Raw genomic sequence first — 18004 nt, forward strand, 5'->3', positions numbered from 1 at the left:
CTACGTGGAGGAGAAGCGGCTGACTCTGAGCCTCCTCCTGGATGACCGAGCTTCTCACCTTATCTCTAAACCCAGAGACCCAGCAGAGAAAACTCATTTAGGTCGCTTGCAGGTACCTTGAAAGACACAATTTCGGAGCACAATTGCTACTTTAAAAATATAGTCCGTGATAAAACGAAATGTTTTCACGGTTGTGAGCAACACATATCAACAAAATCATAAACTCCACCGCCCCCCACCCATTATATTTGGAATTTGTCATCAAAATGGGAGGCCAAAGGGGAAAAAAGCAATTTCAGGGTCTGAGGGCGCGTCCACGGGGGGCTGCTCATGTGATTGCGCGTCCCCGCGGCCTACACTGAAGTCAGTAATCCTGCGTTCATGTAGTTCGAGTTTCCAGTTTTCCAGCGTGGCAACGCTGCCAGTTTTGGACGGACGAATGGCCTGCCTATAAACGGCGAGAAGACTTGTTTCCTCACAAAATAAACACGCCGGTAGCTCATACGAACAACACTCAAGGAGCGAGGAACCCACATCGGCGAGAATCTGTTGGTGTTTGGCGTCATTCGTCGACGGCTACAGAGACAGCTTGACACGGATCGAGCGACACAACTCGGGTGTTTTGGTCCTGAAATGGACACGGGAATTGTACCTGAAAAGAAAAGGTAATTTATACGATCGCTTAACGCTATACACGGCCGTTTGTCAAAATACGTGCGCGGTTTTTTGAACACTAGAATTAGCGCGATTTTACGTGTATTCTTCCTGCGTTTACGACGACATAATGTATTTGATAGCTAGTGGCTAACTTGACTAGCTAGCGAGCTTCTGACGCCCCTTTGTTGGTCGGGTTTACTTTATTTCCCAGAATGTAAACAATTTCTTCTCGAATACGTCGATATAATTTGTAAAGAATCGCTTTAGAGTTTGTTTATTTTTTAGGTCGACGAGACTTTTCCTGACACGTTTTATCACAGTAATAACTGCTGTCAAGGTTTGACGTTGTAGCGATTGGTGGACCTTATCTCTGGTGAGCATTGCTGTGTTGTGGTTCTTGTTAAATATGTATAAGTAGTCGTCTGGTAACGTCATAGGGTCGCGCTGGGTTATTACTGTGCCAGGCACTTAGTGTAAACACGTCAACAGTAGTAAGAACGCAGTAAGTTAAATATTGACAGGCGTCAGCCGTAAAAAAATTGTTAGAACACACATCTGAAACCAAGCAGACACGTTGTCCATGATAATATTTGAAACGCCAATTGTAGCTTTGTAGTTACTCCTTTAACATTCTATTTTAGTGACCAACCAATCAACAAAGGAATCAAGAGCTTTGCATGCTGTACTTGATGTCATTTTTGTGTGTTTGCCATTTACATGTTGAAGTAAAGTAGCAGTGATATCATGTAGTATTTTGTCCCTTAAATAAAAATTAACAGCGATGTTGTTAGAGCCCAATCCCCTGTGGTTTTAATTTGCTTACCTGCTGCCAAATTGAAATTTGGCACATTGTCCCGTGTAGGTTGAGTTACTTGTCTGATAATCTAGTGTGTGTAGTTTGCCAACTACAGTGGCTGTAAAAGTCTAAACACTATTGTTAAAATGCCAGGTTTTATGCTGCATATAATGAGACCAAGATAAGTATTTTTTTTGTTTTTACAATCCCAACACCTCATTGCATTGTAGAGGTTATAAATCGCGTTAATGTTGGGAAAACAGGAAAAGAAAACCTTAGTCTCAGTTTTTCACATCACAAAAATCTGGAATTTGAACGGGGGTATATGGCTCCTTTTCCCCTTCATTGTCGGTTATTTGCTTCTTCATAGTTGTACTCAGGTTTGATGCAAGTTATGTTGCCCAGTGGTATGTTGCATAGTATTCCCGGCTCATCTCTTAATCACCAAGGATTGACGTCAGAAGTAGTTGCTAAATTTGTGTAGCAGGGGATTTTTTTCTACTGCTGGAGTCCACTTCATGCCTTTTATAACCGATCCAAGACTGTGCACAGTTTGGTGAGCTAGACAATCAATCCTTGCCGGATGATATTTGCTTCCTAACTGGAAATCACAGGACACTTTTATTCGGAGCGTGTTCATATTTTAGGTGCAAGAGTAAACTTGACATTGCAACTATGCCAAAGATACAATATCCCTTACATTGTATTACTCTTCTGTCAAAAGCAAATTATTAAGTGGATGGATAATGCTCCTACAATAGCCACCGATGTTGATGTAGCATTCGCTGCCTTAGCCTGGGTGAAGGAAACAAGATGAGTATTGAGCCATAACCAAAGTCTTATTTGAAAACAAATGTTGTTGTAGTGTTGGTCGCAATATGCCAAAACAATATGAAACTAGCACTGAACTGTGCCGCAACCATCAGCCTAAGTGTTTGAATGAACTCTCACTCTTGCGTGCTTCCGCTCTCCCCACCCTGTGACTCCCCTAACCATTGTTTTCATTTTTCTTGGGCAGGTTGTCCCTATTAAGTCAGTTGCTCTGTACATGTGTGCGTGTGCGACGACAATGCACAAACATCCATATATTCATTCAATCACTACTCGGACTGGAATGTCTGCATTTAAGGCCTTCGGGAAATCCGAAATTACACAACTTCTGAACAACACTACTGTGGTTGGACAATGTACTTGACTTGACTTGTTGTTACTCAGTGATGATTTCATGTGCCACCAGACTCTTTTTCTGGGGGGGGGAGGGGCGAACATTGCTTGAATAATGTGCAATTTTACATTACGGTGTCGGGCTGGACACTGTTAAGAATCTCATCGTTAAATTGCGACCCTTTTGCATGAAAATGTGCACATAGCTTAACGGTGCATATGGAGTCAATCAAACAAACAAACATGACACTGAGAAAGTAAAGTACGGTACTTATGAACTTAAATTATATGTATTTCCTCTTGGAAATTTTAATACAATAAAAAAAAACCATAATAGCAACTTATCTGTGCATATGTGCACAAGTAAAAAACAAAAAAAAAGAAACATCCAATCCAAATGACTGTAAAATTATGTTGCGGCTGAGGAGGAGGGAGTGCATTCAATCACAGATATAAGTAGGAAGCAAAACACCGAAGGGTTTCATGTGCAGTAAATAGGCATGAGACTACTGTTTTCACCACCAGCCTTCTAAACAGGTACTGATATGGATCAAAGCTTTTGAGATTATTCATCGCTTCACCGTCTGAAGTGACAAGGGTTGAGAAAGTTGCAAAACGTGCGACTGGACCTTGTCGCTCACCACTTTTTTATATTAGCAATAAAGCTGCAATAATAGATAACGAACAGATAGATCTCCTCCGGAATGTTGAAACTGCGGTGAAAAGACACTACTACTCAATTAGTACTGTAATACAATGTTGCTTAAGTCCACAGCAAAGGTAAAAGTACACCTTAAAAATGCCTATCAGCCAGCTGTACTTTCATACTGAGGACGCCCATGTCACTCACCTGGCCCTGCCATTTAAACCCACACGCATGCATACACAATTTAAATTGATCTCTTCTTTTATTATTTATAATTTTATCTGTGGTTTTATTTTTCTTTCTTTTGTCCTTGATTGTAAAGTGTCCTTGAGTGTTGTGAAAGGTGCTTATAAATGTATTATTATTATTATTATTATTATTATTATTCAGAGTCACAGATGCTATATATATATATGTATAGCATGTATAGTATATATGCTATACTATAGCATATACTATATATAGTATATATGCTATACTATAGCATATATACTATATAGCCGCTATATAGTGTTGAGTTAAAATATTTCATGACCTAGTGCCGACCTTGGGGATGGTATTGTAATGTTTGCTAATGCCAAATTGAATTTTATTTGATTACTCGACTAATCACTGGGATAACTTTTCGAATACTAGCTAGCTGTAGCCATAATACTGTATTGTATTGTGATGCTGTTTTTGACAGCACTCTAAAAGAAAAAAAAGCTCTAAAGGAACACTTGCAGCCAGTGAACAGAACACTGAGTGAGTGGAATGTTGGCACCATGTTTAGAATGCCGAGTACTGGCGGTCACTCAGTTTTTTTTTTTTTTAACCCCTTTCTTTTCTGGAGTCAATCCTCTTTATTTGTTTTTCCCCAGGCTGCAATTCGGGCCAGCTAATTCGTTTTTCTTTTTTTTTTTTTATCCGTCAACAATGGTCCTGACCACAATGAAATTGCTCTTTTCAGTCCAGTCTGGCTTTTATTGGAGAAAATTGCATAATGAAATGCGTCATCTCTAGTTGTGTTATGCGTCTAGTTTACTACAATGTCACCAACGTGGTCCTTGGCCACATTTTCAGCTTCCTCGTTTCAGAGCTTGTAGTTGTGGGGCATTAGCACATTAAATCATACATTAGACACTCTTTCCTGTCAAATTAAACGGTAGTGACTGAGAGTGATATCTCAAGTGAAGTGTCAGTCCCCCGAAACAAAAATACCTCCGAAATCCAGTTACTGGTTGCAGGGATTTTCACTGCGTACTCTTTTCTTTCACTGTTAATCTCCCGTCCGCTGGTTCACATGATGTTATAGTGGCTGGCATACATGATGTTCATTCACTCGTAGTATTTATTTATACTGTATTTGAAAATTACACAAGGATATTAAAGAGAAGCTAAACCATATGTGTTGAGGTTTGTAGCGTTGAACTGCAGATGACTGCTGGCCATGCCTGACCCCAAGTGCATGAGTATTGTTGTATAACTTTGGCCTCACGCCTGGGGAAAGTGTTCATATCTGCTGGGGATTGTTTCTTTCTTGGTCTTTCTGATAGAGAGCGAAAGCAGTGTCTATCTCGATCATAGGTTAAACTGCATTTATTTTCTTAGTTTAGTAAGACAAAAAGCAGATTAACCATGATGCTGCATCTTACCGTTTAGAATGTTGAGTAATAAATCATTGATTGGATGGAAGACTCTACTTATGAAACAAAAAATCTTTGTGTTTTGAAAAGGTTCACAGTGGTCAGTCTGAGAAAGACAGAATTTTTATCTGTGTAAATGTCAAGTAGCGTAACCCAGGTGTATCAAAATGAGTCGCGGGCCACTTGGGAGTTACAGCTTCCCTCGGAGGGCCAGTGCAAAATCGCAACGTTATTTATTACCCATGACAATTTGACATTTCGGTACAGATTTCAGCAAGAATCATTATAATTGACACACATGATTTGCTCCTGCGGGCCACATAAAATAATGTGGAGGGCCAGATCTGGCCCCCGGGCCTTGACTTTGACACCAGTGGCGTAACCTCTATGTCCTTTGCATCAACCTGTGGGGGAAAAAAATTGATCCACAAAATTAGAAAATTTCTCCTTGCCTTTCAAAAAGTTCTCTCTTAATGATAAAATGTTGGCCTCTTCTAATGCAGCTATTGGCGTGGCGGTACCTGCACTAATATCATGCGGCGATTGTTTCAAAACTTGCCAAAGTTTATTGGTATGATCTAAATCGGAAATAAGAGTCCATATGCCTAAAGAATGTTTGGTTTCATATCGCGTCCTCAAATCACCTCAAAGCTTTGCTCGATGTATGACATTACAATGATTCTTTAATATCCATCCATATTCCTTGCTGAATTCATTTTAGTCTTTAGTGTCTTTGACATAAAACAAGAAGCAGAAGTGTCAGAAACATATCGCAACAATCTGACTGCACCCTATGAGGCTTACTGATAATGTGACGTAAATTTGTCAACGGTATTTATTGTATTCGGAAGGTGCTTGGGAAATTAGTTTCTCAACAATGTGGAGAAGATGACTCCACTCAGAATGGCGAATTGTTCAACTGGTGGACCTCTGAAGGTGGCGTCCACAAATTATCCAAATAACATGGCAATTCACATATTGCAGACGTAATAACAGTGGCCTTTGATGTAGGTATCAGGAATTGTCCAAGCATGGGACTCTCTAAATGGCAGGTGAAAGTTGAGGAAGGGCTGTTTGTGTGCACGCTCCCAATCACCTGACTGTTCCATCACGCAGAGCTATTTTTAGTTGTTCTCACTGCTTTGACTGTGAACGTGTGCAGCCACAGATTTTTTTGCATATGCCTCATTTTCTTCTTAAGACATAGCACTGCGGTTCCAACTGTCAAGTATTTGAATATTCTGTCTATTTTTTTGATTAATTGATTTATTGAATCAACATTTAATTAAAAATTTCCACTCCTGTGTGTGTGTGTGTGTGTGTGTGTGTGTTCAAGAGATTCAGATTACCTTGTGGAAATGAGCAGCATGTGCTTGTCAAATTGACATTTACTTTGTGAAACAAATTAAGTATAAACGTTTGAATTTATTTTGGTGTCCTTTTTTCTGTGCTGCCATGAAACAGCATTTTTATTAATTAAAGTTAATTAAAACAAGATAAAAAAAATGTGTGGTCACTGTTTGTGGTCTCTTGAAATGGTTTCAGTTTTTTGGCTAATTTTGTAGCTTGTTAATTTCGCCTCAAAATATGTGTTGCGCTTTGGCCATCTGTTGCACCGAGAGAGAGTGAACGTTCTTCTCAACCAATCAAAGTGACGGAGCACACTCCTTCGCAGGCCAATCGAGTATGATGACCGTGATCCTGATGAAGCCGTTTGCTTTTGTTTTCTCTCGCAATGTAGATCCCGTGTGAAGGGATGAGTAGTTTTCTCGTGCACCTCAATGCTTCACAGGCATTATGTGGCCAGAGTGACTTACCCCACAACTGTCCCCTGCAGGGTGAGCTCGGAGCGAAGGAAGGAGAAGTCAAGGGATGCGGCGCGATGCCGGCGCGGGAAGGAGTCCGAGGTGTTCTACGAGCTCGCTGAGCAGCTGCCTTTGCCGCACAGCATCAGCTCCGGCCTCGACAAGGCCTCCGTCATGAGGCTCACCATCAGCTACCTGCGCATGAGAAAACTGCTCGGCACTGGTCAGTTGCTGCTTTCATATACGGCCTGATAATAGTGCTATCATTGTAGGAGGTCTCGGTGGAAGGAATTAAAGGGCGAACATATTGGCCACCATATTGTTGCCAGTCAATTGGAATCTATGCATTTCCAAATGAGCTATTTTCACTAAATTAATAAAAAAAAGCACCATCTTTATCAAAATGATTTTCAATTGGAAATTGTAGATGCAAAACAAACAAACAAACAAAAAAATTGAAATCCAAATTTGATATGCTCTCACTGATTAACATTTTTGGAACCTGTCCCCCTGCAGCCACCAGCTGCAGACATCAAAGTCTGCGCTCATGGCAACCTCCCAAACATACAGTACAATAAGCCTTTTATTCTCACAAAGGTCAAAAACTATCCAAACTTTCAGTCTTCAGGTGACATCAATTTTACAGCAATTGTCAGAAAATTCAAGTGTTGAGCATTCAAGTGTCGTCTGCAAACTTTGAGAGGTTGAGAGCTGGGCTCATTGAGGTGCAGTCGTTAACATGGAGGGACACGAACAGCAGGGAAAGGATGCGTCCTTCGGGTCCTGGTGCTGATGACGCGTGTGGGTGATGTGGTTTCACTCAGCCTCACCCGCTGCGTCCCGCCCGACAAGAACCTGCAAATCCACTGGCAGTTGGAAATGCCGAACTTCGAGGAGAGGAGTTCATGCATGATGATGATGCAGAGCTGAATTTCACGAAGAGGATCCTAGCGTAGGTCCTTGCGCCACTGAGTTTTTCCAGAATAAATACACTTCCATGTTGAATGCACCATATACTGACATGTTGCTCAGTAGGCAAACTTCATGGGGTCAAGATGGGTTCCTCTGAGGCTCTTTAAGTGGTCCAGCATGAGGTGGTCAAAGGAATTGATGACCATTGATGTCAGAACGACAGGCCTGTTGTCATTCAGTCCCGTTACTACTGCAATTATCTTGGGGACTGTGATCATGGTGGCGTGTTTGACGCAGGGTGGGAATTTCATCCAAGATATAGGAAATCAATAAACATACAGAAGACTTACATTGCACACACATAAGTAATCCTGTGAGATGAAGCCTTCCGAAAGATCACCAAATTAAGAACTGTCAATGGTAACAGAGCCAAATGAAGCCAAAATTACCTGAACTAATTTACCACCTTATCTAGCATTCATATTTCAGACCGTCAGACATGATGCGCCCTTGAAAACCGTGGCTCATTTAAGCTTTAATTTCACACTTTGCTTTTCTGTCCCTCCAGATGAGCCGAAGCCAGAGGAGGAGAGTGAGTTGGATACACAGTTGAACAGCCCCTACTTAAAAGCTCTGGAGGGCTTTCTAATGGTGCTGTCAGAAGATGGCGACATGATTTATCTCTCGGAGAATGTTAACAAGTGCCTCGGCCTGGCACAGGTAAGTCTGAATCGAAAGTGTCAGCGTTAAGACTCAGACGGTTTCCTCTCCACTTCACTTGTGTTAGTATTTTTAGAAGCAATGAAGTACTGATACTTCTCGATAAAGAAGGTTAGAGGACATCAAGTTAACACTGCATGAAATGCTGATGTGAAATGTCTTCGCACTCTGTCTCTGACTTCTGCAGTTTGACCTGACTGGGCACAGCGTGTTTGATTTCACACATCCCTGTGACCAGGACGAGTTGAGGGAAATGCTGGTCCACAGAACAGGTACGCAAAATTTTACCATCCTAACTCACAAGAGTCAAATGCCTGTGAATTTTCCTTTTGAATACCGGAAGGATATGCTCTATCACCATTCCATTCCTATGTTGCAACACAAATGCCTTTGATATTACATTTCATCTCAAGACATTTTAGCATGCATACAGTATTTCTTTGCATAGCCCGTTGAGTGACTGGTGGCCAGTCCAGGATGTAGTGTGCCATCTGAGAGAGGCTTAAGTTCCTCACAACCCTCAAGTGGTAGAGAAAATAAATGGGTGGGCTTCATCAGTGGGCTTTGGGCATTTCATTTTCGGAGACAATGAAGCATCTTAAATGAAACAGAGTAAAACAAAACAAAAACATTAATCGACAGGCACTTTCAATTCTAATCACTAATAGAAAATAGAAACGTTTCAGTAAATGGTGAAAGATCTCATCTTCTCAATGGACTTTCTTCATTTCAGGCTCCAAAAAGACAAAGGAACCAAACACAGAGCGCAGCTTCTTCCTTCGAATGAAGTGCACGCTCACGAGCCGGGGCCGTACTGTCAATGTCAAGTCTGCTACATGGAAGGTAATGGAAGGTCTTCCTGGTCATTATAAGAGTTGGACTGAAACCTTGATAATGATGTGAACTGCATGTCGCCAAGTGTCTTCATCACTCGTAACCCAATAGCCAATTGAAAAGCAAAGTGGCCATTAGTCAGTAAACTTCATTTTGATCCAAAAATAGTCAGTCTATAATTCTATATGTGCACAGATGTCAACATCTGATAGGCCATTAGCCAGACCCTTCTGACTCAAGCCCATGCGAAAGGCATTAACCATCGAATTACTGAACTCGGATTACATTTTTATATCATGACAATTCCATACCCAAAGCAGAATTTACATTTTACACTTTAGTTGCCTGTCATCACGACATCGAGAGTGCTCGATCACCGAAGACAAATAATCTGGAGCGTGGAATATACTTTTGTTTGATTCTAAGAGTAGCCCACTGTTCACGCCTTCAGGTGCTCCACTGCTGTGGACACATGCGTTCACACAGTGGCCTCAATGAGCAGGACCACAAGGAGCCAACGCTTCCCTACCTGGTGCTGATCTGCGATCCTATCCCACACCCTTCCAACATCGAGGTCCCTCTGGATGCCAAGACTTTTCTCAGCCGCCACACAATGGATATGAAATTCACATATTGTGACGAGAGGTGAGCGTGCATGACTCAGCATCATAGTCCTATTTGTTGCCTGTCACCCCCACAGCAATCTCTTTCTCACTGCGCCTACTGCAAAATTTTAAGGTTTGACTTTTCATTTGAGGTTGCAGTGGATGTTGATCATTCATTGTGCTCCCTCAGGATCACTGAGCTTTTGGGGTATGATCCAGAGGACCTGTTGGATCGTTCTGTGTACGAGTACTATCACGCACTGGACTCAGACCACCTCACCAAGACTCATCACAACTGTAAGCATCACTGCTAAGACCACATGGAATCTTGAATGTAGCCCAAATATTGTTGCAAATAACCTCCGACTGCAGCGTTTTGGAGAGTGACGTATCATCAACGTGCTGGTGCTTGTATTTGTTGCAGTGTTTGCAAAGGGCCAGGTCAGCACAGGCCAATACCGGATGTTGGCCAAGAGAGGAGGTTTTGTGTGGGTGGAAACGCAAGCAACTGTCATCTACAATAACAAGAACTCGCAGCCGCAATGTGTGGTCTGTGTCAACTTTGTCCTCAGGTACCAATCATTCCTTCATAATAAGAAATAAATCATCTTTGGTTATAATGAAACATTTTATTTTCAGTGATGTTGTGGGTAGTTTAAAAAATAAATACATATTAAAAAAAAAAAATAAAAAATATATATATATATATATATATATAAAATATCTCACTCCTTTTTAACAGTACATAAACCCATGCTCTTCTCGTGGGGACCCTGCCACCAATAAAAAAATGGGAGTAATTAACACCCAATGGAAATATAAATTGTATTTGATCAAATGTATAAATGCCAGTATTAACAGTTTAAATCATTAATATAATACAAACTGTGATCACAAAATGCCTTTCATCGCCCACAAACTCATCGTACAACATTGCCATTAAAAAGTAAATGGAAACAAATGGAGATACACATGTATAGGCACGTGAGCGAAAATATACTCATGTGAGGGGTTTTTTTTTGCAACCCAGGCTTATTTTATGTTGAGTCAAGAAGTATTAAGTCTACAAATGTCCTTCCCGCAAACAATAATTTCCACTTTTGCCTTGGCGCCATCTTGTGGCATACTAGAAAGTGACAGCATCCCTCAAACCATTAATAAGAGGCAATTTTAGTTGAGGATCGGGTCCACAGAAAAATAGGGTGAATGTCGCTGATGTTGCGGCGAAACCTCTGTTTGGTGAATGTCGTACATTTTCACAAAACCATACTAAAGATGCTCACGTGTGTGTGCGTGCGGGATTTTCTATTTATTTATTTAGTTTTACAAATTCTTGCCCAATCTGAAGCGTTGCAAATGGCTTGCTCTCTTTGACGATGTGATGTTAATAACTGAACAAACGCTGTTTTCTTTGGTCTTTTGAAAAGTGATGATTTTGGAGGTACAATAACTCAGGTGACCCATATGTGAATAATAAACTGTGACTTGGCGCGGGTTCCCTGTCTCCCTATTCTACAGTGGCATCCAGGACGAAAAACTGATCTTGTCCCTGGAGCAGACAGAAGATACGAAGCCTGTGAAGGAGGAGCAGAAGGATCACGAAAAGGTTGTTGTCCTGAGCTGCTCATTAGAGAAGTCCCCAACCCTGCTGAAAAACAAGGAAAGAGAGGAGGAGAAGGCTCCTGAGCTGGATGTGATCAAGCTGTTCACACAAACGCTTGAGCCAAAGCCAGTGACCAGCCTGTACGAGCAGCTGAAGGAAGAGCCCGAGGCCTTGACTTTGCTGGCCCCAGCAGCTGGAGACACCATCATTTCCTTGGATTTCAGCTGCCCTGGTTTGTGGCCTTATACATACTTGGAAGTCCTTTTGACTGTACATGTATGGAATGCTTGCCTCCTAACACCTTGCTGTCCTCTACTACAGAATCTGACATCCAGCTGTTGAAAGATGTGCCCCTCTACAATGATGTGATGCTTCCTGCCACCAGTGAAAAGCTCGCACTGCCTCTTTCTCCTCTGCCGCCCAGCGAGCCGCTCAGTGTTGATGTCACCGCTCCGAACGGGAAAAGTGACAACTATGTCGGGCCCGTGTCCAAATCAACAACCAGCAACAGCACAGCAGAGGTAAAGCCGCCAAATGCTCAATTTAAATCCATTTATTGTTGTAATCCACCAAGATTTGGATGTACATTGAGTTTGAGTTCACGAATGGCCTCGTTCATGAAGAAATTGCTTTTTTCATTTCATTACCTTTCTTTATGTTCTTGTGTATAGCTAACATTTTTCATTAAATGAATGGGTACTTCAGAGTAGTGTATGGTATAAACTTTCACCTCGGTAGAATACTTTGTAATTGCAGTTTTACGCACTTCTACAGTGGACTGCAAGACACAATCCAGATAATGCATTTGTTGTTTAATTCTCCAATAAGAGGCAACTCCATTTCTATCTATAGGTACCTCCTCCTCCGGACTTTTGCTTGACCATGGACCCGGACATCTCCGACTTTAAACTAGACTTGGTGGAGAAGCTGTTTGCCATTGATACACAACCCAAAACCCCCTTTACCATGCAGGTAAAGAAACCAGAAAGGATGGTCTTGCTCATGATTGATCTTTCAAAACAATGAACACAAAATGATACAATGGTTCTCTTCCCGAAAGGCAATGGAGGACTTGGACCTTGAGATGTTGGCTCCCTACATCCCCATGGATGATGACTTCCAGCTGCGTAGTGTGAGCCCCGAACAGCCGCTATCTTGTGGACTTGTCAAATCGCTCGAGAGCTCGTCACACGCCACTCAGGATCTGCATAACGATCTTGGCCTGTCCTTCAGTACGCCAAGCAGTGGCACCACGTCCCCGACACCGCCTGACCGAGTCGCTGTTTCCCCCTCTTCCTCCAGCCTCATTAAGAGGTAAAGGTTCCACCATATGCTCTAGCTGCTAACCTCGACGTCCAAAATTTTGCATGATATGTGCGGTAGTATCATCATGTCATGTTTGTGCCGCAGAACACCACAATTGGACGAAGAGGTGTCCCTACGCACTCTGGCAGCTCAAAATGCACAGCGCAAAAGAAAAATGGATGACATACGAGAGATGGTCGGCCAGGTAACATTTTGGTATCACAAGTGAAGTCTCGTTATAATAGTTGCACTTAGTGGGCCCACAGCAAGATTCTGGCGAAAGCATATGAATAGACAGAATTTGAGGTGCACTGCGTTTTATTTCGAGGAGGTGTGTAGCTGTGAGGCAGTTCCAATCGTTGTCCCTTGTTCTGTAAAGGGAACCCTTATAATTGCCCTACCATATTAAATAACTGCTCGTGGTTATCATCATTTTCAGGGCTAGTTCTGCAACTGAAAATACACTTTTTTTTTCAGATATTCGTTGATAGATCCTGAGGGTATGGATGCCTTTACTCCTTATTGCTAAGAATAAATAAATAAAATACACCTGGAATTTATGTTTTAGATAACATGTCACAATTATATTTCACGGGAAAAAATTAAGGTTCGGAGATACACGAGGTCAAATCATAGGTCAAAAGGTCAAGTTACTAAAATATGCGCCAATATTCAAAATGATTGCAGATTGGGAATCCCTGTTGAACCCCGTTGTGATTGACCTCTAATTTGAGATTTAGGGTTGTGCCATCACTATGAACAAGTACAAGTCTCGTCCAAATCTAAATTTGCTTGGTTAATCCCACTAGGTGATTTGTCATAGAACAACCCGTAACTGTTTATTTGTATCGGCTGGTGGCAAGCTGGGTCACATAAAATGCCGTGGGCCAGATGCGAGTTTGACATCCAAATTAACAATTGATATTTTTTCCAGGAAACTTTGCCTAAGGAAAACATGAAGCAAGGGAAGAAACTGAAGGTTGAGTTGGGCACAACACAAACTGTACTCCTGCTGCCTTCAGGTTGAATTGAGGACATTCCTCTTGTGGATTGCTCCATCGGTGGCTTTTGTTCTATTCTTAATATGAGCTGTTGTTGTTGTTGTTGTTGTAGATTTGGCGAGTTGCCTGTTAGGCAGCACATCAGAGGCCACCAGGTCCCTCTTCAACCTGCCGCAGCTCACCCGCTACGACTGCGAAGTCAACGCCCCGTTACAGGGCCGCCAGTATCTGCTGCAGGGGGAGGAGCTTCTGCGCGCCTTGGACCACGTCAACTGAGTCCGCTGTTGGACTTGACACTAGTTTCTCCTCCTCCTGCCCATTCTCTTATTTATATATCTGAATACGTCCAACTCAAGTTTGGCTGCTGTTTGTGCACATTACGTGAAGTCCATAGCATTCCACTGTGACAAACGCCATAGCAGCATCTGAATCACTTCGGGGATCACAAGGTTCCAGTTTGTTGATTCTTTCTGTTTCCATTTCTCTCCTCCTGGGAGTTTCTCAGCACACGGCGCCTCTCAGATGACCTTTTCCAGCAGGCCACCAAGAATCTGGCGCAACTGCCAGCAGTGTATTGTAAGCTTCAGTCGCACAATTTATATTTTCTTAAAAAGAATACTGTTACCAGCAAAATATATTAAGCCTTTTAAAACTAGTTTTAATGAAATTTGAACACTTTAATTTTTTGCTCCCACAACGTTTTGTCTTAATATCCATAGTCCACAAATATGGTTAGAATGTTGGCTCCATTTATTCACCGTCTTGTCTTGTTAGTCTTTGAATACATTTGTGTAGCAGTCCAGTACATCGGTCACTTTATTACTTTCTTGTATGTGTGTTATTGTATGTACTGTACACCAGCGAAATTAACTTGGTTTGGGTTCTCAAATTGAGCTCTGCCAAAATATGTAACCGGGTTTGCGTTACTTCACATTGCTTTTTCTCCATCAACCAGGATTTTTTTTTTTTTAAAGATGGGTTCCACTCAAAACACAAATAAGGGGGATCTGAACAAGCTGCATTTTACTGATGTGATCATAGCACCATTTGTAATTTGTCCAACATCGCTCCGTTAATTGTAGTCTGTGTAATTGAACAAATAATCAATTATACCATGCTTCTTGTTACTAACATTAAATGGCTGTCTTCCAATTATTACTTAATGTGTCATGAATTTACACCGTCGGAAGGCGTTGAATGAGAAATAGATGAATGTTTATCAAATGCTGACTGGATAAAATGTGAAAACATTTAAAAGGAGACATACAGTACACTGCATTGCCCCTCCCGCCCCCCACACGTGCGCGCGCACACACATTTTCAAAAAAGGTCGGCTCACAAAATTTTACAGTCAATTTCAAACTTGACAGGTGAGCAGGCACTCTAGAAATACAGCTATAAAACAACAACAAAATATTGGTGATTCAAAAGTGAATTTTACATACTATGTGCCCTTTATTTCCAGGCAACTATAGCTACTAACGGGTTTCACAGTTATACCCATGAACATGATTTATTTACTTGGCATGTGAGCAAAATGTGAGATCTGGTGTGGCTGCTTTTCACTCTGTGTATTCAGGAGTCATTTGCAGTTGAAGCTGCTGTTCTCCTCGTTGCACCACCACTGTGATTTTATCACTACCACGCACGGCGGCGTAGATCTCCTCTGAGGTGTTCACCTTCACTCTATTGATCTCCAGCACAACATCTCCTGGCAGCAGTCCGGATCTGACAAAGATGACAGTGTGGGTGAAGAGTAAAAGGTGAGATGCATTTTATTGTATGTTCTTATGATTTACAGTAGTTCTATTATTTTCTGAACTGTGGTATGACGTGGTGGTGTGGGTAAGTCCCCACTGAAAGCCCAAAAGGTACAGAATGTATGGGCTGCCATTGATTGTGATCCACTGTCAATATGTCTACTCACCTGTTTGCGGGAGAGCCCCTGATAACTCCGAGGATCAGAATTCCATGTGTCACTTCTGGGAAAGATGCGTCTTTCAGCTTCAGCTCAGCAATGATGCTAAGGCACCAGGAGAGATACAACACAAAAAAAGGTTTCAGATGACAGTTTAACTGGATTGGATTTCTTTTTCTCTCTCCCAACCCTTGCAGATAAAAAGCTCACCTCGGCGTCAGTGTTAGCATGACGACGCCAATGTACCGCCGCTTTGTCTCGGACTCGCCAAACCAGGAACCTATCATTTGAAATTGGAACAACAGGGTGTGTCAGTGTTAGTAATTTCCAAAGATCTCTTTTCACTTTCTGCACAGGAGGCATGAGGAAACAAAAACAAACTCGTACTTTTTCTTTTGGCAGCTTGATCAAGGAATAGTCTCAGACGATCGGACGGGATAGCAAAGGAGATGCCCGGAGTGACTTTCATAGTGTTTATTCCAATGACCTCACCATCCTGAAGAAAAAGTCATATTCAAGTGATCAACACAGGTGACAATCATGTTGGACAAAATCATTTCAACTAACTTCCTGTCTGGATTCATGTACGCAGGGGTGGGTGCGTACTGATACCAGCCTTATTTTGAAGTGTCAGGTATGGCGGAGGCGGCTACCGATACCATGCACCAATACCAAAACCAGGGCAAAAAAAAAGCCCACAAAAAAAAAACCTAATTTGTCTGAAGTCTTTGTTCACCATTTTTATCAATGTGTTAAATAAAATTATACACATCAAAAGTACGAGAGGTATCGTAAACAATATTGTTCAGTACTCACAGAGTGAATATCTGTCTGAAAAAAGGGGGTTTAGAACATTCCTACATGTATGTGAATCATAGTTTGTCCACCCCTGATTTCAGAAAGTGGCACCGACTCACCAGGTTGATGAGAGGACCTCCGGAATTGCCAAACTGCAAAATCAAATAATCTTCATAAGACACATTGGTAGTTACACTGTCTGCTTCGTCACTGTAGCTCGCACTCACGTCGATTGCCGCATCGGTTTGGATGTACTCCATGTTCGAGTTCGACAGGCCAAGCTCCTTACTGCCCCTCTGCACTGAGCTGATGATCCCTGATGTGATTGTGTTCCGTAATGCAAACGGGCTTCCCATGGCCACCACAAACTCTCCTTGGCGGACATCAGATGAACGGCCAAGTACGAGCGTGGGTAGGGGATTCTGCGAGTCAGGGTAGGGGGCAGGTTAAACCTCTGCTGGTTTGAACATAAAACACTCGAACAAGTAAAGTTTACTTGGACACCATAATCCGGAAGTCCAGAATATGCTAACCAGTCCACGTGAGAAAAAGCCGTTTGAGAGCTACTGTGAAAATGCTTCACCTATGAAGGGAAATTACATTTGTATGTGATATGTTACAACCACATCAGAGTAGGTTAATTTTATTGATGCTGATTCCTGTATGTAGGCATGTACTTTAAAAAAAAAGATACACTGTAATTGTTGCAAATTATTCTGTGGACCATCAAGTTATGTCTCGCAGACCTCCGCAGGTCCTTGGCCCCAGTTTGAGAACCGTTCCAAGCAGCAAGTGAAGGGGACTGCCAAATTTGAAAATGTGTGTTTACAATTATGTCACTTCAAGTAATTTTGAACCCTTGGAAAATGGAAGTTTACTAAATAAAATAACTCAAAGTTCATCCTTTATCCGAACCGCTTATCCTCAACACGGTCAAGGGCATGCTTGAGCCTCTCCCAGCTATTGAAAAAAATAATAGGCATATTATGGGCAAGAGGTATATTTGGCACATCCCTTTTTAGTGTTGCGCTACAATCTTTATTTTCCATGAGGCATGCGGAACAAATTCTGCCTTTTTTTCTCACCTTTGCAGAGATTTTGATGGTGGCGATGTCCGCTACCGGATCGACATCTTGCACGGTGGCGTGGTACATATCTCCATTAGTGAGCTTGACACGAACACCTCGCTTATTGGCCACCACGTGAGCATTGGTCACGATAAGGCCATCGCTGCTTATAATAAAACCAGAGCCATTGGACACTGCCTCTTCCCTCCGGGAAAATGGGTGTCTATTTAAAAAAAATATATATATAAAAGGGGGAGTAGTTTAATTTTTTTCAAAGAATTTCTGTTTATAATAATGTCATGTTTTTTAATAAAGCGATTGAAATTAAATCAGGTTTTTAAAATCCGATTCACTAACAAAACAAAACAAAGAAATACCCAACAGATGACTTGATTAAATATTTGGACCCCTTCTACATATTACAATAAATCTGACTTCTGTCTCACAATTTGAAATTGTCACTCAAAAGCAAATGGGGCCCTCAATATAATGTCTAATGAAAACAAATAAGTATGGCGGTAACTGACAGTGTCTTCTTGTGTGCACTA

General features: G+C 41.7%; 2 protein-coding genes across 7 annotated transcripts in view; one reads left to right on the forward strand and one right to left on the reverse strand.

Moving 5' to 3' along the window:
- Nucleotides 1-320: 320 nt before the first annotated feature.
- Nucleotides 321-16269, forward strand: hif1aa (hypoxia inducible factor 1 subunit alpha a). Of its 4 annotated transcripts, none has more exons than XR_007966653.1 (18): nt 321-665; nt 6726-6916; nt 8174-8325; nt 8513-8597; nt 9059-9168; nt 9611-9804; nt 9955-10061; nt 10189-10336; nt 11283-11599; nt 11689-11888; nt 12220-12339; nt 12428-12681; nt 12778-12877; nt 13607-13694; nt 13786-14249; nt 15253-15436; nt 15797-15907; nt 15994-16269. XR_007966653.1 is itself a non-coding variant. In XM_052085954.1 (15 exons), exons 1-15 carry the CDS (start codon nt 634-636, stop codon nt 13947-13949), a joined length of 2262 nt encoding a protein of 753 aa, XP_051941914.1. In that variant the 5' UTR covers nt 321-633; the 3' UTR covers nt 13950-14831. The 4 variants fall into 4 exon arrangements, 1 of the variants encoding a protein (XP_051941914.1); XR_007966652.1 differs by having other exon boundaries at nt 15797-15897; XR_007966654.1 differs by lacking the exon at nt 15797-15907.
- Nucleotides 14680-18004, reverse strand: part of LOC127614637 (serine protease HTRA2, mitochondrial-like) — a 221440-nt gene continuing 218115 nt past the window's right edge. For 2 of the 3 annotated variants that reach the window (XM_052085970.1, XM_052085969.1), the window contains exons 3-9: nt 17475-17679; nt 16617-16811; nt 16509-16541; nt 15979-16087; nt 15802-15871; nt 15601-15696; nt 14680-15401 (exon numbers count right to left, since the gene is read on the reverse strand). In XM_052085970.1, the coding sequence (XP_051941930.1) occupies nt 15236-15401; nt 15601-15696; nt 15802-15871; nt 15979-16087; nt 16509-16541; nt 16617-16811; nt 17475-17679 (874 nt within the window). In that variant the 3' untranslated portion in view covers nt 14680-15235. The remainder of the gene's footprint in view (nt 15402-15600; nt 15697-15801; nt 15872-15978; nt 16088-16508; nt 16542-16616; nt 16812-17474; nt 17680-18004) is intronic. The other variant, XM_052085971.1, reaches the window with a different exon arrangement.

The sequence above is a fragment of the Hippocampus zosterae genome, chromosome 14 (genome assembly GCF_025434085.1).
Source record: "Hippocampus zosterae strain Florida chromosome 14, ASM2543408v3, whole genome shotgun sequence".
In the NCBI taxonomy this organism is placed as follows: Eukaryota; Metazoa; Chordata; class Actinopteri; order Syngnathiformes; family Syngnathidae; genus Hippocampus; species Hippocampus zosterae.